Source organism: Bubalus bubalis, chromosome X, assembly GCF_019923935.1.
Source record: "Bubalus bubalis isolate 160015118507 breed Murrah chromosome X, NDDB_SH_1, whole genome shotgun sequence".
Taxonomy (NCBI): Eukaryota; Metazoa; Chordata; class Mammalia; order Artiodactyla; family Bovidae; genus Bubalus; species Bubalus bubalis.
The window spans coordinates 11056080-11081540 of NC_059181.1; the positions used below are offsets into that span (position 1 = coordinate 11056080).

Consider the following 25461-nt stretch of genomic DNA (forward strand, 5'->3'; position numbering starts at 1 on the left):
CAGTCTGTTCTCTTGGGAAAACTCTGTTAGCCTTTGCCCTGCTTCATTCTGTACTCCAAAGTCAAATTTGCCTGTTACTCCAGGTATTTTTTGACTTCCTACTCTTGCGTTCCAGTCCCCTGTATTGAAAAGGACATCTTTTTTGGGTGTTAGTTCTAGAAGGTCTTGTAGGTCTTCATAGAACCGTTCAACTTAGCTTCTTCAGCATTACTGGTTGGGGCATAGACATTATACATAGTAGGATATGTATGTCAATACCAATCTCTCATTTCATCCCATCCCCATTTCCCCCTTGGTATCCATATGTTTGGATAACAATTACAACTGACCCTTGAACTACTCGAGAGTTTGTTCAGTCACTAGAGCACGGCAGGCTCCCCTGTCCTTCATTATCTCCTGTAGTTTGCTCAAATTCATGTCCATTGAGTCAGTGATGCTATATAACCATCTCATCCTCTGCTGCCTAGTTGTCCTCCTGCCCTCAATCTTTCCGAGCATCAAAGTCTTTTTCCAGTGAGTTGGCTCTTTGCGTCAGGTGACCAAAGTATTGGAGCTTCAGCTTCAGCCTCAGTCCTTCCAGTGAATATTCAGGGTTGATTTCCTTTAGGACAGACTAGTTTGATCTCCTTGCAGTCCAAGGTACTCTCGAGAATCTTCTCTAACACCACAAATCAAAAGCATCAGTTCTTTGATGCTCAGCCTTCTTTATGGTCCAATTCTCATATCCATACATGGCTATTGGAAAAACCATACCTTTGACTATACGAACCTTTGTCAGCAAAGTTATGTCTCTGCTTTTTAATACACTGTCTATGTTTTTCATACTGGAGCAGGTGTTCAGTAGCAGCTGGTTTGTAGTGTTTTTGTGAGCATAAAATTGGATAATCCTTTGGCCAGGCATCTAAACTGTGCTATCTCATATGGTAGTCACTAGTCCTGTGAAACTGGCTATAGAGCATTTAAAATGTGTCTAGTGCCAGTGAGAAATTGAATTTTAATTAAATCAACAATTTAAATTACTTAAAATTTAAAGCTCAAGTAACATAAAATATTTTTCCATTAAATGAAACTTTATTTTTTTAGTGAGACTATGTTTTACTTTAAGCACTGTATTTTATAAGACAGGTGTCAGCAAACTTTTCCTGTAAAGGGCTAGGTAGTGGATATTTTAGGCTTTGTGAGCTATATGGCTTTTATTGCAAATATCCAACTCTGCTCTTGAACTGGGAAAGCAGAATGTGTAAACAAAAGAGCATGGCTGTGTTCCAGTAAAACTTTATTTATTGATATTGAAATTTATATTTCATAATTTTCACATCATGAATTATTTTTCTTTTGATGTTTTCCAAGCATTCAAAATATAAAACCTATTGTTTTTTAATGAAAATACTATTTTTTAAAACTGAAGTATACTTTGAAGTATAGTATTATATAAGTTACAGGTGTATGATATAGTGATTCACACACAGGTTTTAAAGGTTATACTCCATTTATACTTATAAAATATTGGCTATGTTCTTGTGTTGTATAATACATGCTTGTAGCTTATTTTGTACATAGTTTATACTTATACTACTACTATATAGTACTCAAGCTATATGGAAATAGACAGCAGGTTGAATGTGGCTCATAGATACATCCCAAGATTGATGAATTCATGTCTCTCAAAAGTAATTTATAAGACTGTGCACAGCAGCTATATTCATAATGACTCCAAACTGAAAACAACCCAAATGTTCATCACAGAGACTGGGTTTGAAAATTTTTAGTATATTCATAAAAGTGGATTACTCCATAGCAGTGAAAAAGAATGAACTGTGTCTTTAAATGATTATGTTGTATGTTGGATGATTATCACAAAGTGTCATCAGAAAAGCTAGTCACAAAGATTAATATTGTATGATTCCATTATGTGAAGTTCTATAGTGGCAAAGGTTATCTGTGGATTTAGAAATTAGAATACATTGCTCAGTGGGTCAAGGGGAGGTGATTAACTAGAAAGCAATTTGGGTATTTGTTATGAGGTTATATATACATTTGTTAAAAGTCTTCAAATGAGGCTTCCTAGTAGCTCAGTGGTAAAGAATCTGCCTGCCAATGCAGGAGACACAGAATTGATCCCTGATCTGGGAAGATTCCACACGCTGTCGAGCAACTAAGCCTGTGCACCACAACTATTGAGCCTGTGCTCTAGAGTCTGGGAGCCACAACTGCTGAAGCGTGTGCTCCCTAGAATCTGCGCTCTGCAACAAGAGAATCCACTGCAATGAGAAACCCTTGCCGCAACTAGAGAAAGGCTTGCAGCAATGAAGACCCAGCATGGCCAAAAATAAATAAATTTTTAAAAGTCTTCAAATACTTAAGCTCTGTGTACAACATCATCATCCCTCCATACAAAATACTCCTTACATAATTTAAGAAGAAATCAATTATTTGTTGATTTTTAACATTATAGTATTTCTTAGTAAAATCTAGATCTCTGGCCATAGTGGTCCATATTGCTTCATAGCAACCATCAGCCGAACTGTGCTTTTCCAGTAGGGCAGCCAGTAGCCATACTACTGCAGCTCCTGAGTGCCTGAAATGTGGTGTATCTGAATTGAGGTCTGTGGTATAGGTAAGTACACATGGGGTTTAAAGCATTAGTCTGAAAAGAGAATGTAAACTTATAGTAATTTTTTATCTTGTTTACATGCTGTCATTGATAACATTGGGTTAAAATATACTAAATTAAAAAAATACTAAATTAATTTCGCCTCTGTTTTTTGCTTTTTTTTAAGTTGAAAAATTTTAGTTGTGACAGAACATACATAATATAAAATCATCTTAACCATTTTTAAGTATACAGTTCAGTAGTGTTAAGTATATCCACATTGTTGTGCAACCAATCTGCCTACATTGCAAGGTGGAAACGCCACCCCCATTAAACAACTCCCCAGTCCCCTTCCCTCCAGCCTCTGGCATCCACCATTCTACCTTCTGTTCCCATGAGTTTGATGATTGATCCGTCATGTAAGTGAAACCATGCAGTATTTGTATTTTTTCACTGGCTTCTTCACTTAACATTTCTTTGTTGTTGTTAATGTAGCTACTATACAATTTACAATGATACATGTGGCTGAGATTATATTTCTCAGTTCAGTTCAGTCGCTCAGTCATATCCAACTCTGTGACCCCATGGACTGCAGCATGCCAGGCCTCCTTCTCCATCACCAACTCCCGGAGTTTACCCAGACTCATGTCCATTGAGTCAGTGATGCCATCCAACCATCTCATCCTCTGTCGTCCCCTTCTCCCACCTTCAATCTTTCCCAGTATCAGGGTCTTTTGAGGACAGTGCACAGCAGCTGCCTCTTTGTAATTAATCTTTTATTACTGTATTTATGCTGCTTATGTTTTTTCTAATGAATTGAGGAGATTGATGTATTTCTAATATTCATGACTCCATCAAACATGGGAAAACAAAGGATTTTTTCCTTAGAGGATCACATGTTTAAAAAAGCAGAAACATAATTTTCTTTGTGGAAGGGGAAAATAGTCATTTCTATTTAATATACAAAGCATTTCTGTGTTCAAAGAATACAGCCTAAAATACCATTATGAGACAAATGATTGCTGTGCTCATTGTGTCCTTGGCCCCTGTCAGTATTTTATTTGAACTCTTAATTTGTTTCCTGTGTGCTAATTTAATTCAGTTTGGGAGAAAAGATTCTAACCAATTACTGCAGATAGATCTTCTCCTGTGATTACTTGACATATATCACTGGATAGTAGGTACTTTATTAATTTTTAATAAAGTTTTGCTATTAAATTTGCTGTATGTATGACTATGAAACAACATTTAGACTGAACGTTGACAAACTATAGTTTTGCTTTTCACTTTTAAAAAGCTTGTAGCATAAAAAAAAGCTTGCACCACCTTAAGAAAAATAGCATTTCATTAGTTTTCAATAATAGGAATATCATTATATATGGTTACAATTCTGTTAAGTAAAAGTTGTTTAAAGCCTTGTAAACAAAGAACGTATGAGAGAAATTCAGCTGTATTTTGTCTTTGCTGTCTGAGGGAGGGAGATTCTTTCCCAGGTGAACAATTCTGGAGGAATGCCATAGCCAGGGAAGGAGAATTTGTGATATGACAGTGTCCTAAAGGACAGCTGGGGGCCCTAGTGTAATAGCTGATATTCACCAACCAGGTTTGTGTTCCATTGTTCCTGGAGTTATCTGTTAAATACCAGTGAAACACTGGTCAGGGAGCTTACAAATGCTGAACATTTCCTTTTTTTTTCTTCTTTTTTCAGATAGGGCTTGTAAGTAGCGTCATCCTCTTGTGGGCAGATTAGAGTACAAGTTATTTTATGTGATCTTGTTCAATTTTTTAAGATCCTTTTTGCAGACTGAGCTGTAATAAATACCTTTCTGAGAAGAGAACCATAGGATTAGCTCATATTTGATTTACTGAGAATCTAGACTTTCTTTCTCTTGCCTTTCTTTTGAAGTCCAGTCCTGCCTTGAGTGCTGAAGAGCTGCCAGGGTTAGGAAATAATAATATATTAAAAATGGTGGCCATTGTCTCTTTAGGGGAAAGTCTTGGTTTAATTTTCCAGATTGGTTATTCTCTTCATGTCTCTTGGGCTCTTGGCTGATTGATCACGCAGGGATTTGTCATATTGCCTACTTCTTTGAATTGAATGTGGACATAGCAACTAAAAATAAACATGATGTGGATATTAGAGAACCAGGGGCCTTCTTTGCCTGGGGAGCTAAGATACTGCTTGCCGTTGCTAAGATGTTTTCTGGCTGTAACACAGCAGCAGTCACTGGAAGTGCAGCTGTGTTTTTGGAAGAGCAAGCTAAGGGAAGGCAAAGGCACACTGATGAATATTATCCTAAACAATGAATCCAGATGCAAATCATTATGCCTAATCCAGAATATTATACCCATTTTTGGTGTTCTTTGTGCTGTGTTATTGTGTGTGATTTGCTGTGCTGAGAACTTGAAGTGTGCCAAAGTATCATTTCTGTTTTTAGAATAGTTTTGTCAGAAATTTGAAAGGTAAGTAAATACACCAGACTGTTGCATTTCAGCTCTTTGTGGTATTGAGTGTGGCTAATGGTTTTGAGAGTAGAATTTGACTGAATGTTGGATTGATTGCTCTAACTTGATGCCATTTTCCTTATTCCATTACAAAAAGACAACTAGAGATTGTGTGTGAAAATTCCTTGAGCAATAACATAGGATGAGAACGTGCTGTATCCAGTGTTTGCCCTGAGAATGAGGGGCCTTTCTATAGGGCAGCAGCACTGACTTGTGAAGAGCCACCTCTGCCACAGATACGATGTGTCATCTTAGCTCCTTCCGGTCTGAGTCCACATCTGTAAAAGAAGGGTAATGATCATCTTACTGTAGCGAGTTGTGAGGATTAAATGAGTTAATAGTTACAGATCTTAATATAATCTCTGGCATATAATAAACACTATATAAGTTTTGCCTGCTACTGTTGTCACTTGATACTGATTTCTACAATGTCACATCCCTTTTCTTGGTGCCAAACTAAAGGCCGAAATGGGAGATCTGTTCAAAACCTGAATTTGTTCTAGAATGCTTGGACCGCATTTAAAAATGTTGAGCCAAGATACCTTGCTAAACTGTAGCATTTTTCTATCATGACATTATTATAGGAGTCTTTATTGTGTTGAAATCAGATTTAATCTATATTTAGTGCTCTGGAATTTTTCCTCAAAAGTGACTCATCTTTTGGCCATTGAGTTCCCCTTTTTGCAGTTTTCAAATAAAATCTCACTTGAGCTTCTTTGATTCTGCTCCTAAAGAACTGCCGCTGCCTCGCTTTATGATGTCAAAGACTGATGCTGAAATCCGGTTTGGGAACACAGCTGAGCTGCATGGAACTAAAGTTCAGATTCCATATTTAATCACAGAAAAAAATACCTTCAAAAGAATCGATGATGAGGATAAACAGGTAAATAGTCTGATCAGGCAAGTCTGTTTGCTTCTGACCATGAACCCTCACAGAGCAGTGCCTCATAGCTGCTGTCAGACTTCCAGTTCCTTGAATTGCACCATCTGGGATACAATTATAGGCTTGGAGTGTGCCTATAAAGTTTCCTTGTAGCAAGAAGAAGAGGCTGATGCATAGCAATTACCATGAGCCATCTATGGGCCATTTAGAACCTACTTTAATGTAGAATTGTGTCTCCAGTAAGGCTACTGCTTTAACACACTTATTTGATTTATCTAACCACCATTTCCAAATGCATTCTTTGAAATGTAACTTCTAGGAGTTTTTAATAAGTACTTTCTTCCAAAAAATCTGGTTTCTCTGGTTAAATGTGGTTGGAGAATGCTGTTTCATGCCTTATTCTTGGGGGAAAGGCTAAATTCTCTGTCTTAGACATTCACGGTGCACATTAGCACAGTAAAGGCCCTGACAAGTCCTGCAATAAAGAGACCTGGAGATTGGCATGTACTAAACTTCTTTCACCAGGGAAATCCCTTCTTGGGGAGCGTGTTTGGAGGGCCATCTTGGGAAATGCTGCCTTTACATGTACAGGTCAGGAACAAGAATAGGGTGGACAGGCTTTTAAAATCAGACCACTAATTGCAATAGTCAGATAGTGATGAGTAGAGAGAAAAGTGTAAAATTCCAGATGAGTGAGTCTGTCAATAAGAGGTAAAATAGACTTACACATTAGTGAGCACTCAGGGCATCGAGGTACTTGCAATGAAGATACTAAATTATGCAGAAAAGTCAAATCATATTCAACGTAGTACCTTCTGTATGGAAAAGAAATTTGTCATGTTTTAGAAAGACCAAAAAAAAAAAAGTTTTTCAAATGCAATGACTATTAAAGACTTAAGTTGGGAAACTGATGTATATGGTTCATATGCTAATAATGCTGGGTATTTGAAGTATTGTTGCAGAAATTTCATATTTAAGTGACATACAGCATGTTCTGTTGGATAACGTCCTAATTCTCATACATTTGAAACGAGTTCTTCAGGGACTTAAATAAAAAGGAGAACAGGCATACCTTGGCCACAGTGCAGGTTCAGTTTCAGACCACTGCAGTAGTCACACGAGTGTTTGGTTTCCTGCTGCTTACAAAAGTTAGATTTACACTATACTGTGGTCTACTAAGGACTTCCTGGTGGCTCAGATGGTAAAGCGTCTTGCTTACAATGTGGGAAACCTGGGTTCGATCCCTGGAGAGGGAAGATCTTCTGGAGAAGGAAACGGCAACCCACTCCAGTACTCTTGCCTGGAAAATCCCATGGACAGAGGAGTGTGGTCTACTAAGTGTGCAATAGCATTGTGGCTAAAAAGCTGTAATGTATATATCTTATTTAAAAAAATGCTTTATTGCTAGAAACTGCTAACTTACCATCTTAGCAAGTAGTAGTAACATCAAACCTCACTGATTACACATTGCCATAAAATATGATAATAATGAAAATGTTTGAAATATTGTTAAGAATTGTCAAAATGTGACACAGAGACATGAAGTGAGCAAACGCTATTGGAAAAGCGGTGCTGGTAGACTTGCTTGATGCAGGGTTGCCATAAACTTTGTTTTTTTTTTTGTTTTTTTTTTTTTTTTTTAAAGTAATAGCTGTGAAGTGCAATGAAATGAGGTATGCCTGTATCAGAATCTTCAGCCAGTACTCTTTGGCATGTTTTCCCACCAGCGTTTGGAGAGGAATGAGGGCCCACTATCCCAGGATGATTGATGCTCTGGGAACTTTTCAGGCCCATCCCCTGGCTGTGTCACTGAGGACACATCCTTTCGCTTCAGTCTGGATTTATGCTAGGCCCACCCAGTCTGTGGTTGTGAACTTATAATTCAAAGCAAATATTCTTTTCTTTTACTTGAAAAAGAGTACTTGATTGGTATCTCAGATTGAATTACTATTATTATTATTATTATTTTTGACTAAGAACACATATATAGTCTCTATGCTGATAAAAAGTATGGTTTCCTTGTTACCAGTCTATTAGTAGCATTAAAAAAAAGAGGAAACCCAGTAGTCGAGTAATAGTAAAAAGCCAAGTAATAATAGCTTGTCTCGCCTGTGGTCCTACATAAAGTTCACGTTCGAATTGAGATTTGTACTTTATTAAGGTGCCATCCTAGTGTTTAGGAGTAGGCTAGTTGGAGTTTACCCATAATGAATTGTTTTGGAATTTCTCAGTATAAAAAAAGTTGACATTTTACTTTGGCTAGTCAGCTCCAAGAATATTTAGCATTACCATTTAAAATATTTTAAAAATATCCACATTTTTGGAAGACTTGATAAGTGTAGATCCAGGAAATAAGAGCCTTTATTAATGAATGAAAATTGAATCTATTCACAAAGAGATCAAAATTGTAGAGTATGAATGTTATTTCATGTGATCAGTTGTCTTCTGTTTTCCCAAGGAAAGTATTATTGGAGTAACTGGAAGTGTGTCAGGCTTGTTTTAGTAATTTAGGTAACTGAGTTCTGGTGAGACTGTTCTCTGGGAGACTTTTGAATCCTCAGACAGTGCTTTTTAACCAAGCTGCATTTTCGAGAAAATATCTTCATTGTTAAAGCAGTTGGCTTACTGGCAATAGAGTTGCATTATACTTCATAACTGCAGCTCAGAGCACCAGGCTCCTTGAGTGATTCCCTCTGAACTCTGCTCTGGTTCTTTGAAGCAGGAAACGCAGTCTCCCTCGATGTCACCTCTTGCCTCCCCTCCTTCTTCCCCGCCTCATTACCAGAGGGTGCCCTTGAGCCATGGCTACAGCAAACTGCGGAGCAGCACGGAGCAGATGCATTCAGGTAAGAGGCCAGCTGTCCCAGGCAGTATCTTAGAGACACCTTCCTCTATCAGTCAGCAATGCGACTGGTTTCTGAGTCTCCTGACTTATCTCTGGCTCTGTAAACCAGACTCAATTTAATTTCATACTCTCAAGCAAAGTTTAAAAAAAACATAAAATGAAATCTATATTAGTAATGCCTTGTTTTCTGTCCTACAAACTAGTTCATCTTTAGACTTGTAGATAATGATTTAGACGATTTAATCCTTCGTTTACAAATTTCATTACACAGGAACATCGCACATGAAGAATTTGTATTGTTTTGGAATTCTTATTCCTTTCTGCAAACATACCAAACATATTTATATGATACCTGCTCTCATGAAACTACTTAAAAAATAGAATTCTGCAGAAGAATTGATTCAACCTTTAAAGACTGAGCACATAAGTGAAAATATTTAGCTCTTGTGCTTGAGAATAAGAATAATAAGAGAAATGCCAGGGGAAGCATTGTGTTGAGGTGTGTGAAGTACCCAATTGTGGCCTTGCTTGCTTGCTCACAGTTGTGTTACATTGGCTATGTTAGTGGTAAAATACGTTAGTTGGTTCTGAGAATGACTTGTACGGTTGGCTGCCTAGGCTGCAGTGCTTACAGCTCCACAAATTCACTGCAGCATCTTGTCCTTGTGGAGTTCAGGCTCCTAGCTGAAGATATGACCTTTATAGGTATTCTAGAATTGGATATCTCTAACCCCCCACCCTTTTTATTCTGTGAGCTGTAACTGAAAATGACCCAGTTTCTGCAGGTTTTTGCTGCATTGAAAATAGTGATGACTTCTAGAGGGACACAGATAAAAGTGTGCTAGACCGAACTAAAGAGAGGCTATGATCTTGCTGAAAGAAGCAGGTATGACATAATGAGAAAATCTTTTTTTCTTTAATTTTTCTTTCTTTCTTTTTGGCTGCGCTGGGTCTTTGTTGCTTTGTACAGACTTTCTCTGGTTGCAGCAAGCGGGGACTACTCTTTGTTGTGGTACTCGGGCTTCGCACTGTGGTGGCTTCTCTTGTTGTGGAGTACAGGGTCTAGGTACATGAGCTTCAGTAGTTGCAGCTCTCGGGCTCAGTAGTTGTGGCTCATGGGCTTAGTTGCCCTGTGGTATGTGGAATCTTCCTGGACCAGGGATCAAACACATATCTCCTGCATTAGCAGGCAGATTCCTATCTACTGTGTCACCAGGGAAGTCCTGGGAAAATCTTTTGATTGGAATCAGAAGATGAGGGTTTATGTGACTAGCCATGTGACTTTGGGCAAGCTACTTACTACTCTGAACCATGATTTTCTTCTTTTGAAACAGAGTAATAGTATCCTATAGGGCTGTTGTGAGGATAAGCGAGAACATGAGTGTAAGGGAATAGGAATGAAAAATCACTCCCCTGGAACTTCAGTGTGCCATTGGTGTCTGAAAATGAAATGGGATTGAGAATTCTTCATATTCCTCTTGTAGTCTCTCCTGCCACATTTCCCTGTTTTTAGAAGTGGATTTTTTTTTCTTAATTTCATCTAATTTTGGAAGTTGGAGTCCAGTGCCCAGCATGGTGCCTAGTTTTTGGTTTTTAATTCAAAGGTGAGTCATTTTTGTTCTACTGAGTCACCAGGTTCTACCCTGTCTTTTTTTGGTTGTTATTCCTTAAAAAACCTGTCTGTACCAGCTTTCTCTCCTTCATACTCCATTTTCTCCTCATTCCATTCAAATTGGGCTTTCATTCCCCTAGTGTCAAGGAAACAACCTGCTTCTCTTCTTTGTTGTTGACTTTTAGCAGCTTGTGTCAAGGTTGTCCATGCTTTCATTCTTTCTTAGCCTTTTTAAAAAACGTGAGCTAAAATTTACATGTGATAAAATGCACATGTTTAAAATCTTCAATTTGAGTTTTAATAAATGGATATACCCAAGTATCTACCACTTTTATCATGGATAAAGTATTTTCTTACCATATGATCCAGCAGTTCTACTGCTGAGTATATATCTAAAAAAAATAAAGGCACAAATTTGAAAAACTACATGCACCCCAGTGTTCTGAGCAGTATTATTTACAATAGCCAAGATACAGGAGCAACCTAAGTGTCTATCAACAGATGAATGAAGAAAGAAGATACACATACATACATATACACAATGGAATATTGAGTCATAAAAAAGAATGAAATTTTACCATTTGTAACAACATGGATGGATCTAAAGGGTATTATCCTTAGTGAAATAAGGCAGAGAAAGAGAAATGCTATCACTTATATGTAGAATCCAAAAAATAAAATAGGTGAATAAATTTAATAAGACAGAAACCTACTCACAGATACAGAAAACAAACCTAGTGGTTGAAAGTGGAGGGAGTAGGGGATTAATAGGTACAAACTACTTGGACTTCCCTGGTGGCACAGTAGATAAGAATCCACTGCCAATGCAGGGAACATGAGTTTGATCCTTAGTTCAGGAAGATTCCATATGCCATGGAGGGACTAAACCCAGGTACCACAACTACTGAGCCCAAACTCTAGAGCCTGCATGCCACAACTACTGAGCCTGAGCACTGCAATGAAGAGAGTAGCCCATGCAAAAGCAATGAAGACCCAGTGCAGCCAAAAAAAAAATAATGGTTCATTTAAGAGGTACAAACTACTATGTATAAAATACATAAGCTACAAGGATATATTAGGCAGCACAGGGAGATATAGCAATTATTTTAAAATAACTTTAAATGGAATATAATCTATAAAAATACTGTAATCACTATGCTAAAAGTATATTGTAATCAACTGTATACTTCAATAAAAAGTCTGCCTGACATTAGAACCAATATTTCTGCCACCTCAGAGATGCCCCTTTCCCAGTCACTTTCTCTGTGCTCCCTGCCTCCCCCATGAAAACATAGTGCTGATTTTTATCACTGTGGATTAGTTTTGCTTCTTCTAGAAACTCATATAAATGGAATCATAGTGAATAACCGTACTCTTGGGTGTCTTTTCCTCAGCACAGTGTTGAGATTCTTCATGTTACGTGTCTTAGCAGTTTGTTCCCGTTAATATATTACTCAGTGTTGTTCCACTGTATGAATGTATCATGGAGTGATGATCCATTCTTCTGTTGATGAATATTGAGGTTATTTCCAGCATTTGGCTGTTATGAATAAGGATGCTGTGAACACTTGGTTATGAGTCTTTTTGTGACATATGTCATTTCTCTGGCACCTGGGAGTGGAATTGATGCACCTTAGGGTAGGTATAAGAAACTGCTAAAGAGTTTCACCAAGTGACTGCATACTCCCATAGGCAATGTATAAGAGTTCAGTGTTCTTGCCAGCAGTTGGTACTCTGGTTTCTTTCTTCAGTGTTTTTAATCTTAGCTATTCTGTTACATGTGAAGTGACATTTTCTTGTGGGCACTCTTTTATTCTTGAAACATTGTTTTCTAAGTTTCTGTTACCCCTTCCTGGTTTTTCTCCTACATCATGATCCCTAAACTTGAATTTATACATTTTCAGAAATGAGTTCTGCTGCTAGGAAAATTTTCTAGGAATACATTTTCTAGGGTTGTTTTTCTGTCCAAGATTCTGCCATGATTTCTGGCTAATGGGCCATATGTGTACGTTTTAAATCAGGAGAAGGCAATGGCACCCCACTCCAGTACTCTTGCCTGGAAAATCCCATGGATGGAGGAGCCTGGTAGGCTGCAGTCCATGGGGTCGCTAAGAGTCGGACACGACTGAGCAGCTTCACTTTCACTTTTCACTTTCATGCATTGGAGAAGGAAATGGCAATCCACTCCAGTGTTCTTACCTGGAAAATCCTAGGGATGGGGGAGCCTGGTGGGCTGCCATCTATGGGGTTGCACAGAGTCAGACATAACTGAAGTGATTTAGCAGCAGCAGCATCTTTGGACAGTCTGTGATTCAGAGCCCCTCTTCTGCCTCTCTCCTGGGTGCCTGCTCACCTCCTTTGCTGGATGTAGCTATAGCTGATGCTCACTGGATAAGACTTAAGTGCCATGCATCGTTCCAAGTTCTTTGTGTGCACTGTTTTCTACTTACCACAACCCTCAGAGGCAGAAGTTGCCATCTGTATTTTTAAAAATGTTTAAATCACAGTAATACTTCTCCTTCTGACTCAACCTGTTTCTGGTTTCTAGAGGCAACTACCTTTCTTTCTTTCTTTTTTTTTAAATTTATTTTTTTAAAGTACAGTTGATTTACAATGTTTCAGTGTTCAGCAAAGTGATATATATATGTGTATGTGTCCTTTTTCAGATTCTTTTCCATTATAGGTTATCACAAGGTATAGAATTCCCTGTGCTATACAGTAAGTCCTTGTTTATCTATTTTGTATTTAGTAGTATGTATATGTTATTGTTTCATTCATTGTATAAAAACTTCTGAGTTTAATTAGGTCCCATTAAAAAAAATAAGCCCTTTTAAAAAAAATTGTTTCTTGTCTTCATTGGGTCTTTATTGCAGCATGCATGTGGGACCTAGTTCCCTGACCAGGGATTGAACCTGGCCCCCCTGCACTGGGAACACAGAGTCCTAGCCACTGGACCTCCAGGGAAGTCCCAGGTCTTATTTTTAAATTTTTCTTTTTGTTTCCACTACTGTAGGAGATGGATCCAAAAAAATATTGCTGTGATTTGTGTCAGAGTGTCCTGCCTATATTTTCCCCTGAAAGTTTTACAGTATCTGGTCTTAAATTTTGGCCTTGAATCCATTTGGAGTTTTTTTGTATATGGTATTAGAGAATATTGTAATTTCATTCTTTTACATGTAGCTGTCTACTTTCCCCAGGATCACTTATTGAAGAGACTGTCTTTTCATTGTATGTTCTTGCCTCCTTTGTTGTAGATTAATTGACCATAAGTGCATGGGTTTATTTCTGGGTTTTCTATCCTGTTCTAGTGATCTGTGTGTCTGTCTTTGTGCCAGTACCATACTGTTTTGATGACTGTAGCTTTGTAGTGTAGTCTGAAGTGAGGAAGTATGATTCCACCAGCTCCATTCTGATTTTCTCATTATTGTTTTTGGCTGTTTGGGATCTTTTTTTGTTTTCATATAAATATAATTTTTTTTGTTCTAGTTCTATGAAAAATCCATTGGTAATTTGATAGGGATTACATTCAATTTCTAGATTGCCTTGGGTAGTATGGTCATTTTAACAGCATTTATTTTTCCAGTGTAAGAACATGGTATATATTTCCATTTGTATCATCTTCAGTTTCTTTCATTAGTGTCTTATAGTTTTCTGAGTACAGGTTTTTTGCTTCCATAGGTAGGTTTATTCCTAGGTATTTTATTGTTTTCTGATGTGATGGTGAGTGGGGTTGTTTCCTTAATTTCTCTTTCTGATACTTCATTGTTAGTGTATAGACATGCAGCAGATTTCTGCATATTAGTTTTGAATCTTGCTACTTTACCAAATTAATTGATGTGTTTTAATAGTTTTCTGGTGTCATCTTTAGAATTTTCTGTGTGTAGTATCACATCATCTGCAAACAGTGGCAGTTTTACTTCTTTCCAATTTGGATTCCTTTTATTTCTTTTTCTTATCTGATTGCTATGGCCAGGACTTCCAAAAGTACATTAAATGAAAGTGGTGGGAGTGGATATCCTTGTCTTGTTCCTGATCTTAGAGGAAGTGCTTTCAGCTTTTTACCATTAAGTTTGATGTTAGCTGTGCGTTTGTCATATATGGGCTATTCATTGCTATGCTGAGATATATTTCTTCTATGCAGAGGTAACTACTTTTGACTCTTTAAACCTGCTTCTTCTGCTGTCTAAAGTCTTATTTTAAAATCAGTGTCTGTTCTACTTTTTCTTATGCATCTTATTCTTATGTATCAGTGCTAGGTATCATCTCACTTAAGAGCATGGGCTGTGATGTTGGTCTCCTGGGCCTAAAGGTAGACTTGATAGGCCTACATTTCTCATTTCTTTCCATTTCCAGCCTGTATGACTAGGTATTTTGCTTTTCTGAGCTTCAATTTCCCTTACCTGTGAAATGAAATAAAGTCTGCCTTAGAATTTTGCTCTGTGGATGAAATGAGTAATATTATATAAACGTCTATTCCTAGCACAATTCCTGGCACATTGTAGGTGCTAAGATGTTCCCTTGTATTTTCTTTTGTGTTTCTAGAATATGGTACTCATTATGTTTTTGAAGCTCACGTATTCTTGAAAGTCACCTTCTAGATATTATTCATTGGGTGACTGCAGATGGAGAGTCTTTATTGGGCAGTTAGTTGTGATTTCTGTTCTAGTTTGACACTGAATCTCAGAGTGATGAAATCTTTTAAGGTTCATTTTATAATCTTCCCCTTGGAGAAAGGTGGTACTTCTAGTTCCTTGTTCAACCTCTTATAAGGGGATCTAAGAATTATTTGTTTTGTATTGAGTTGCGTGTTTCAGGTTTTATTTGGGAGGGAAAGAGTAGAGACAATGAGTAGTACCTATCTTTTGCCTCCTGAGTTCATTTTCAGTTGAGGAATGAGACAGGAGTCAGACTGATAGTGGCCTGAATATCAGCTCTGGTACCAACTGATAGGAGCATGTGTCTAAGATTTGTGACCAGAAGGTTTTAGACACTCATCTTTCCAGTCACAGGCAGGTGTGACCAACCCACGCTTCCCACACGGGTATGAAGAGAAAATCTGCCATTGAGGCCAGGCCTCTCGAAAAATGACCCACCATGTGGCTCAGTGTTCATTTAAGCCTTATTGATAAGATACGTCTGTCTCTTTAAAGGGAAGGAAGGCCATTGTTGGTGAGGGATTGGAGCCATGGGCCAGTCAGCCTCCCCCTACATGTGTCCTTCCTGAGCAGTAGAAGTTCCCTCCCTCTAAGGGGAGGCAGAGGGATCAGCTTCCCAGGGAAAGCTTATGACCATTGGTATCCCAGCCATGGTACAGTTTGCTGTGGTTCAGACCTTTCAGTAGGAGTTAAATTTGATGATCCTTCAAAATGGAATGATCTTAAAAATCCTTCTTTGAGGACAATACCTGCCTACCATCTGAAACTTATATTTTAAGATTTGGACTATGAATTCTCTATGTATGTTTCTTTTGCAGGTTTTATGTTTTTCATATATTCTTAGCAGCATCAGAAAATCTGCTTTGCATTTTTCCAGACAGTGATTTTTATGTTTTAATGTAATTTAATGTTATAATATTGTGTTAATAATAATTGTATAATAATGTATTCCATTTCCTTGGAGGAAATACAAAGAGCAGATGTGAGCCCAAGAGTGGTTTGTTGTTCTTGATGTCCTGTTGTTATACCTTCTTTATTTTAAAAAGTTCGAACTCTGCTAAAGATGATGCCACAACAGGCTGCTGTTCTGTCTCTACCTAATTTGATGTATAAGGAAGCTATAGAAAGAAAGCCTTTTATTTATTTATATACTTCCAAAAACCTGAACTGTTAACCTACAGAGATCAGAAATGGTTTCATCTTGAGTGATAATTTCCCCTTTCTGTTGGAGCTGAATATTGCCTGGTTATGTTTAACTGTTTTCGTATCATATTGGGAAAGTTGTTATTAAGTGTTCTGGAAATAAAAGGAATGAAAAATATGCATTCATTTTTGTGACTTAAAAACTTTTCTTAAAGGTAGAAAAATTATTTTTAGTTTGGTTATTGGATGATAAAGTAATAAATATAAAATGCATTTATTCCTTTTTGTGTTTTTCTCTATTTGGTTTTACATTCTTTCCATAAGGAAAAGAAGATAGTGGCATTTATTTTTCAAAAATAAGCAAAATGATAATGTTGATTCTTAATGTTCAAAATTCATACTCACTTTCTTGCTTCTTGGGAGTGTGGATGATGAGTGGAAGCATTCTAAATAGCAGGGTATATATAGAATTTACCTTATATTTAGAAGTTGAACACTTAAAACATGGCACTTTTCTAACTACTCTCATTATTTTCTATCCCAGTTTAGGTTTACACCATTCCACCTTTCCAATTTATTGCTAATCTTAACCTGATGTAAATATCTCCCTGCTTTATTATGACTTTGTTGGCTATCTTTAGATGGTTCAGTTAAATTGTACCCAGGGGCACCAAGGTTTGTTGTCTTAAGTGAAAGAAAGTGAAAGTGAAAGTCACTCAGTTGTGTCTGACTCTTTGCGACCCCATGGACTTAGTCCATGGAATTCTCCAGGCCAGAATACTGGAGTGGGTAGCCTTTCCCTTCTCCAGGGGATCTTCCCAACCCAGGGATCGAACCCAGGTCTCCCACATTGCAGGTGGATTCTTTACCAGCTGAGCCACAAGGGAAGCCCAAGAATACTGGAGTGGGTAGCCTATCCCTTCTCCTGCAGATCTTCCTGACCCAGAAATTGAACCGGGGTCTCCTGCATCGCAGGCAGATTCTTTACTTACTGAGCTATGAGGGAAGCCCTTGTTTGTCTTATGTGACCCTTTGTGTATAAACTAATTACTAATTCTTCCCCAAAGAGCAGACACTATAGCAGTTTGAATGTGAATTCATAATAAAGCAGGGAGATATTTACATCAGGTTAAGATTAGCAATAAATTGGAATCTTTGTGAACCATGCTGACTTTCCCTCCTGCCATTTCAGCTCCTTATGAAGCTAGACAGCCCCTTGTCCAGCCTGAGGGACCCTCAACGGGAGGCCCAGGAGCCAAACCCCCTCGGCATCAGGCTTCCCTTATCCGGGTAAGTGATGCCTCTGTTGGGTTATGCCAGTGGGAGACTTCAGGGGTGTGACTTGTTGAAGCCCGCCCCCTCTTTAAGGAGGGTATAAAGCTATCCCCTAAGGCAGATATTGTATTTCTTGTTCTGTTGCTTGTATATTTTCTAAATCTTTTTACTGTGTCTGTTTCTTCCCTTCTCTGTGTCTCTAGACTACTCTGGCCTGGTTTTTGATTTTTGGTCCAAAATGCCCTTCCACCTTCATCTGCTTAATCATTAGGCACCTCCTTCAGGAGGCCTTTACTTTGTCTAAAACAGACTAGTTTTATCTCTGCCTTATTCGTTACTATTACATATTCCATGCATACTTTGCTATTGCCCATTTGTTTTGTGCCTCCAGTTAAATTACCAGCTTTGAAAGGCAGAGGTGATTCTCCTGTATTTTCTGTCAGTGCCTAGTCCACTGCTATTTGGAGAACAGTTACTTGGCAGCATACAGTTTCCTATTTGTAGTTGATACAAAAGAAATATGGTAGAAGCACAAGTGATATCTCAGTTTCTCCTTGTTACACAACTTATAAAATTTTACTTTCCTTTTCTCCATTGTTTCCTTTGGATAAAGAGCTGTTTTTTCACCCCATGTCTGCAACTGTTAGGTTGTGTAGTACCTCTGAGTCCTATGCTGGTGGAGTCATATTCCCAAAAAAGGGTGAGTGCAGTAGTGTGAGAGAAACTGTGGGAAAACTGAGTTGGCTGTTTGACTCTAAAGACAGGAAGACGTAGGGTGGTTTGTATAACATTTCAGTTGTCCAACTGAGGAAGAAACATCATTTATGTGTAGGGAGATCTCCTCACAATAGAGGGTGATCTTAGATAGTCCCATAATGAAGTGGGCTGGTATTCTAGAAGAGAATAAACAAGGCTAAGGGAGGTTGAGGTGTCCACTTTATAGCCTCTGGAGATAAGTAGGCATGATACGGCAGGCATGATACAGAATTTCTGAGGTAGAACTCTTGTGTACAAAGAATTTTCTTAAAGATGGTAGATAATTCAGCTTTATGCTGTGTATTTGTGTGTAACGCTTCCTCCATCTATCATATCTAACTACAGATGAGGTAACTGAGAGAGGTCAGGTCATGAGTCTAAAGTTTCATTTATAACTAGTAAGTGGCAGAGCCAGAATTTGAACCAGGCTTCCCAGTGTCAAAACCTGTTCTTTGTAATACTTCACTATATTCGTTAGAGTGCCATATTACAAGGAGACTAGGTTCTAGAGTTGCTGTATAAATAAACATTGGTTATAGTAAAAAATATTCCTGAAAATCCCTTATTGGTACCACACTGGGGAGCCAAGATGCCATTCTCTCCTAAGTCCAGTAGAGCTAGTTTTACCCCTAAGTTGGAACAGACAGTTGTTTCTTCAGCTGAGCGCCCAGATGGAGTAGTTGGCTGTATTTGGAGGTCCTATGGTACAGAAATAAGTGTTTTTAAACATGAGAATCATACCCACTGTGGAGTGATAGTTACATTAAGAAAGGTATCAGAGGGACTGGGATTCATCTAAAAAAATCTGCAAGGTGTGGCTGTCCTTGTTTCTGCAGAGTCTAGTGCTGATTCTAGTGCTGTGGAGACCACATCCTGAATTGTTAGAATGATGGTCAAACAAGCAGTAAACCCTGAGCTTCACTATGGTTGGATGGGGCTCACCAGGCCCTTTCTGTGTGGCCACCTGGCAGGCGATAGCCTTGGGCTCTCATTTAGATTGGTGTCCCAAGCCTTCTCTTCTAATCTCTAGGCCCATTTTTCTTCTGGTAAACATGCTTCCTGAGCACTTTAAAAAACTTATTGTTGTTTCTAAATCATATCTGAATCTTTGTGACCTTATAAACTGCAGCATGCCAGACTTCCCTGTCCTTCACTGTCTCCCAAAGTTTGCTCAGACTCATGTCCATTGAGTCAGTGATACCATCCAACCATCTTATCCTCTGTCGCCCCCTTCTCCTCCTGCCCTCAATCTTTCCGAGCATCAGAGTTGTTTCCAGTGAGTTGGCTCTATGCATCAGGTGGCCAAAGTATTTCATCTTCAGCACCAGTCCTTCCAATGAATATTCAGGACTGATTTCCTTTAGAATTGACTGGTTTGATCTCCTTGCTCTCCAAGGGACTCTCAAGAGTCTTCTCCAGCACCACAGTTTGAAGGCATCAATTCTTCAGTGCTTAGCCTTCTTTATGGTCCAACTCTCACATCCATACGTGATTACTGGAAAAACCATAGCTTTGACTATACGGACCTTTGTCAGGAAAGTGATATCTCTGCTTTTTAATACACTGTGTAGGTTTGTCATAGATTTCCTTCTAAGCGTCTTTTAATTTCATGGCTGCAGTCACTGTCTGCAGTGATTTTGGAGCCCAGGAAAATAAAATCTGCCACTGTTTCCATTGTTTCCCCATCTCTTTGCCATGAAGTGATGGGACTGGATGCCATGATCTTCGTTTTTTGAATGTTGAGTTTTAAGCCAGCTTTTTCCCTTCATTAAGAGGCTCTTTAGTTCCTCTTTGCTCTCTGTCATTAGGGTGGTATCATCTGCATAGTTGAGGTTGTTGATATTTCTCCCATAAATCTTGATTCTAGCTTGTGATTCATCCAGACTAGCATTTCCCATGATGTACTCTGCATATACATTAAATAAGCAGGGTGATAATATACAGCCTTGATGTACTCCTTTAACAATCTGGAACCAGTCTGTTGTTCCATGTCCAGTTCTAACTGTTGCTTCTTGACCTGCATACAGATTTCTCAGGAGGCAGGTAAGGTGGTCTGGCATTCCCATCTCTTGAAGAATTTTCCACAGTTTGTTGTGATCCACACAGTCGAAGGCTTTAGCATAGTCAGTGAAACAGAAGTAGATGTTTTTCTGAAATTCTCTTGCTTTTTCTGTCTCCATTGGATGTTGGCAATTTAATCTTTAATCAAAGATCAATCTACCTTTTCTAAATCCAGCTTTTACGTCTGGAAGACTTTGGATCACATACTATTAAAGCCTAGCTTGAAGGATTTTGAGCATTACCTTGCTAGCATGTGAGATGAGTGCAGTTGTATGGTAGTTTTAACATTCTTTCCATTGCCTTTCTTTGGGATTGGAATGAAAACTGACATTTTCCAGTCCTGTGGCCACTGCTCAGTTTTCCAAATTAGGTGACATTTTGAGTGCAGCACTTTCACAGCATCTTCTTTTAGGATTTGAAATAGCTCAGCTGGAATTCCATCACGTCCACTAACTTTGTTTGTAGTGATGCTTCCTAAGGCCCACTTGACTTCGCATTCCCATGAAATCTGGCTCTAGGTGAGTGATCACACCATTGTGGTTATCTGGATCATTAAGACCTTTTTTGTACGGTTCTTCTGTGTATTCTTGCCACCTATTCTTAATCTCTTATGCTTCTGTTAGGTCCTTGCCTTTTCTTTCCTTTATTGTGCCCATCTTTGCATGAAATATTCCCTTGGTATGTCTGATTTTCTTGAAGAGATCTCTAGTCTTTCCCATTCTCTTATTTTCCTCTATTTCTTGAGTACTTTAAGCAACTAATGTTTACTAAACACCTGTTAAGTGCCAGGTACCATGTTGAGAGTACAAAAATGAGATATAATACTCCTATTCCCTGCCCTCCTAGAGCTTACGGACTATTGGAGGAGGTGGCTATTGATCAGACCATCACAAAGCAAATATATAATTATGATGTGTGGTGAGCAGAAATTATACTGTGCTTTGAGGATTAAAAAGGAGGTGGGAAGTTAGGACCCAGCCTTAGCAGGCAGGGGTTGATCAAGGAAGTCTTCCAGTGGGAAATCATGTTTGAGTTGAAAGGGTAACGGCTGATCCTTATTGTCCAAGTGAGGGAGTAGGGCTGAGGGAGAGCAGGCAAGAGGAGAGAGGGAGCTGCACAAACAGAGATGTTTACTATGAGCTTTGCATTTTATTCACCTCTCTTGCTGTGCTTAGAACTATCTTATAAGGTAATTTCCATCATTATCCCATTTTTCAGATGACAGAACCTGAGGTATAAAGACTTCATTTAGCTTGCTTAAGGTCACAGCTAGGAAGCAGTTGGGCTAGAGTTCAAACACTGGACACCACTCTCTGGTCTTTGTCTCAGGAAGTGGATGGATGGTGATGTCATCTGTTAATCTGTGAAGCCCTGAATGAAAAACTAGTGTTGGGAGTATTGAGGCAAGATCATGAGATCAGTGTTGAGATTTGAGCTTTTGAGACAGCCAAAAGGCAGTGTCAAGGAGATGGTAGGATATATGTGGCCAGAGGCTGGGGACAGTCAGGACTGAATAGAAGTATTTGGCAGCCATTGGCCATTAAGAGGACTTATGGGATCATGCACAAAAGTCAGACAGTTTCTTGCCCAGGTCTAGCCATATGCTGCATGACCTTAGGCAAGTTCCTTCTCTTTTCTGTAACATGAATTAGTTGGAATGAATTTAATAGTCCGTTGTAATTCTCTGCAACTGTCTGATTCCCTTAATGTTTGTTTGGTGTCAGTGGAGGTCCCTCCTCCTGTTTGGAGCCTTCAGTTTAAGATGAGAACAAGGGGCCTTTTTTTGGGACAGCAGTCTGTGGTTTTCATGGCTGATGTGTTTTTCCTCAGTTCTTAGGTTTCCTTCTTATGCCTGTCAACTTGGTTTGGCTGGACTGCACATCACAGAAAGCAGATGCTAACCAGAATTAGCCATGTAGATGAGGGGATGTGACGTGAAGGGTTTTGGTGGTAAGCGATTAATAGGGATTGGTCGTGGTGCTAGACTGTGCGAGTCACTCATTCCCCACGTTGCTAAGCCCATGACAGCCTCACTTGTAGCTTCCTCTGTGGCCTTGTATTTAAGTCCTTCCTGTCTTCGTTGGAAGGAACATGGCCTCTGGGAACTGGGGAAGGCTTTTAGGGACTCTGGGTCGGCACTGTTGCAGCTTGTGGGCTTGGCATTTCAGAGGTGCTTATGTGGATTCAGTGCCCAGATATTTTTATTTTTTCATTCAGATGTTGGATATTTTTCCCTTTGAAATTTCAGATACTGAGCACACAACCTATGTTGATGAATAGTTGACAGCATTTGTAAAGAAATGATAAATCTTATTTCCTCCTTCTCTGTTGTAGTGTATTGATAGATCATTTTGTGGTTTTTTAATTTTAATTTTTTTGGCCATGTGGCATGCGGGATCCTATTTCCCCAACCAGGGATCAAACCCACTCTCTCTGCATTGGAAGTATAGAATCTTCACTACTGGATCACTAGGGAAGCCCCTTTGTGGTTTACTTTTCACAAGTGATCTTAACCATCTAGATCGCATAGTCATTTATGATTTTGCTGGTGTAGGGTTTGGAATTGACCTTCCTGCTCCCACCATGCACCACTGCTTCTGTCTTTGCCATGGTTGCCAGAAACTACCTTGTGTTAAGTCCGTGTCTCATTGACCCCTTGGCAGCATTTAACAATGACCACCTTCTTAAAATGCCCTCTTCAGCCTCACTCTTGCCCTCTTGGTTTTCTCCTTTGTCTCAATTTATCTATGCTTTTTTCCCGTTGATAGCATGAAGTGTGAGAACTTTCTAATGTTTCTTGTACATGTGGGGCTCCCATTTTTTTTTCATTCTTAAAAAGCAGTTCATTGCTTGTTCACTCATTTATCTGTGAGCCTCACCTGGAGGAATGGGCATCCTATATTTCTTGGTTTTCCATCCCTGAGGTAGCCAAGATAGTCCATTTATTTTGTATCATTTTGGGAATGTTTTATGTATATATAAGCACATATAGCTATTCTTATATATCTAATATATGCAGTATACCTTAACCTCGCTTTAGGGAGACTGGTCTGAGAAATAAAATATCCTTCCAAATAGATCCCACTAAAAATATCTTTTACTCAATTTTTAAACCATAAATATACATGCTGTGATTTTTTTTTTCCTTTCTGAAGGGAATGAATTTAATAGTCTTCTAGGGGCAGATTCTCAAAACTCACTGTATATATGTAGGATTAGTTCTTAGAAATGGAATAATTGGGTGAGATGGCTACACAATTTTAGTTTTTGGTAGAGATTTTCAAATTAGAGACTGTGCCCATTTACACACTTACTAACAATGTATGAGAGTGTGTCTTTTCTCATATCCATGCAAATGCAGTGTGCTAAGAAACTTAGGAATCTTGGTCAGTATGATAAGTGAAAAATGAAATCTTGGTGTAGTTCTTATCGTTTCTCTTATATGGTAGAGAGGAGGTCCTGGGCCCCCGATGCACTTGGAGGAGGTTAGGAACTCCACTTCTTTTTGGTCTGGAGCACCCCAGGCCTGCTAGCACTGATTTCTTGTTTCTACCTTCTTGACAGCAAAGTTGAATTAGTTTATGGGTAGAGAGTGAAAGTTAGGGTGAAAGTGTTAGTCACTTAGTCGTTTCTGACTCTTTGCAACCCCATGGACTGTAGCCCACTCAGGCTCCTCTGTCCATGGGATTCTCCAGGCAAGAATACTGGAGTGGGTTGCCATTTCCATTGGGATCTTCCCAATTCAGGGATCAAACTCAGGTCTCCCTCATTGCAGGCAGATTCTTTATGGGTAGAGATTAGGGCTGGGAAAACCTGTTTTAGGGATGGTAAATGTCAACACAATGTGTGTGTGTGTGTGTGTGTGTGCGCGTGTTGACCTCTCAAAGTTGCTCAAACAGCTCAATTCTCTTCCTCTGACTAAATGGAAGGAGGAGGGGAAAGGAGGGAGGAGGAAGAGCAGGGGGAGGGAGAGAGGGAAAGACGGGAGGGAGGGAGAGGGTATATGTTTGTTTGCCTTTGTGTGTAACTGGAAAAACTAGTTTGATACATTTTATTGGAATGCATGTGATTTATTCTTAGTTTGACATCTTGTTTTACCACATTCATTCCCCATTTGATTTCAAACCCTAGCTGGAGTTTGGTCATCTCCTAAGGGGTAGAAGGTCGATATGTGTGTTCTACTTCCCTGACTCTACCTAGAACCCACAGATACCCCAGTGGTCACTGTTATTACCACAAAGAGGTCCTGTATTTCACAGCATCCAGCCTCCTTTTCCTACTTATTTCCTTCATCTACTTATAATTCGTTTTGAAATTTGCTATCCCTTATTTTTAAAACATTTTACTGAATGATACTGAAATTTACTTTTCTCAGCCTACATCTTTTGTAGCTGTCTCTTGTGGTATCCCCAGGTGCTCCCAATGTAATTACTTCTTAATGATTCAAGTGATTGTAGTCACCTAATTTCTTCACTGAGAGACACTTCTACATGAAAGGCAAACATGTGTATTACAGGATGAGAATATTAAGGAGATACTGGATCACTGAAAGAAAGGTGGCTCCAGGACATAAGAAGAGGGTGCTTGGGATAGAGATTGAAGGATGTTTATGGAGCAAAGATGTTGATTCAGTAAATAGCATGACTAATTGGGTTGCCACCTTAAGGTATTTCAGAATCCATGCTTAGAGGCAGTGAGAAATGTCAGAATGGTAGGATGGTACATATGAGGATTCCAGCATCCATGTGGTTAGACAGCTTGGTTACATGAAAGCAAATGAGCACATTTTACTTGTGGGGTCAGTGTTGCTTTTCCACCCCATCTCTGTGAGCATTTCATTAAAGGTTTATGGTGTTCAGAAGTTTTGTGGAAGTAGCTGGGGCCCCCCCCGATTGATAGTCAGGGTGCCTCTGAATTAGCCTCTTAGATGTAGCTGAAAACACCCGATTGAACTCCTGGTGTCAGAAAGTACTTTGTAAAGCTGGAAAGGAGTGTGGTATTTGATTCCTAGGCCCCTTTGGTCTTAGTAGATAGTGTGGTGTGAACAGGAAAGGCTCCTTACAGCAGCACCATTTCACCCCTAAGTGCATCAGTATCCCCAGACTTCAGCGGGGCAGGCGGTGTCATGCCCCC

The 25461-nt window shown here is 39.0% G+C and overlaps 1 protein-coding gene across 2 annotated transcripts in view; it reads left to right on the forward strand.

Annotated features, from left to right (window-relative positions):
* Nucleotides 1–25461, forward strand: part of REPS2 (RALBP1 associated Eps domain containing 2) — a 238584-nt gene that overhangs the window by 68526 nt on the left and 144597 nt on the right. Inside the window, exons 3-5 of one of the 2 annotated variants that reach the window (XM_025275803.2) lie at nt 5833–5981; nt 8701–8827; nt 17429–17526. In XM_025275803.2, the coding sequence (XP_025131588.1) occupies nt 5833–5981; nt 8701–8827; nt 17429–17526 (374 nt within the window). The remainder of the gene's footprint in view (nt 1–5832; nt 5982–8700; nt 8828–17428; nt 17527–25461) is intronic. The other variant, XM_025275804.2, reaches the window with a different exon arrangement.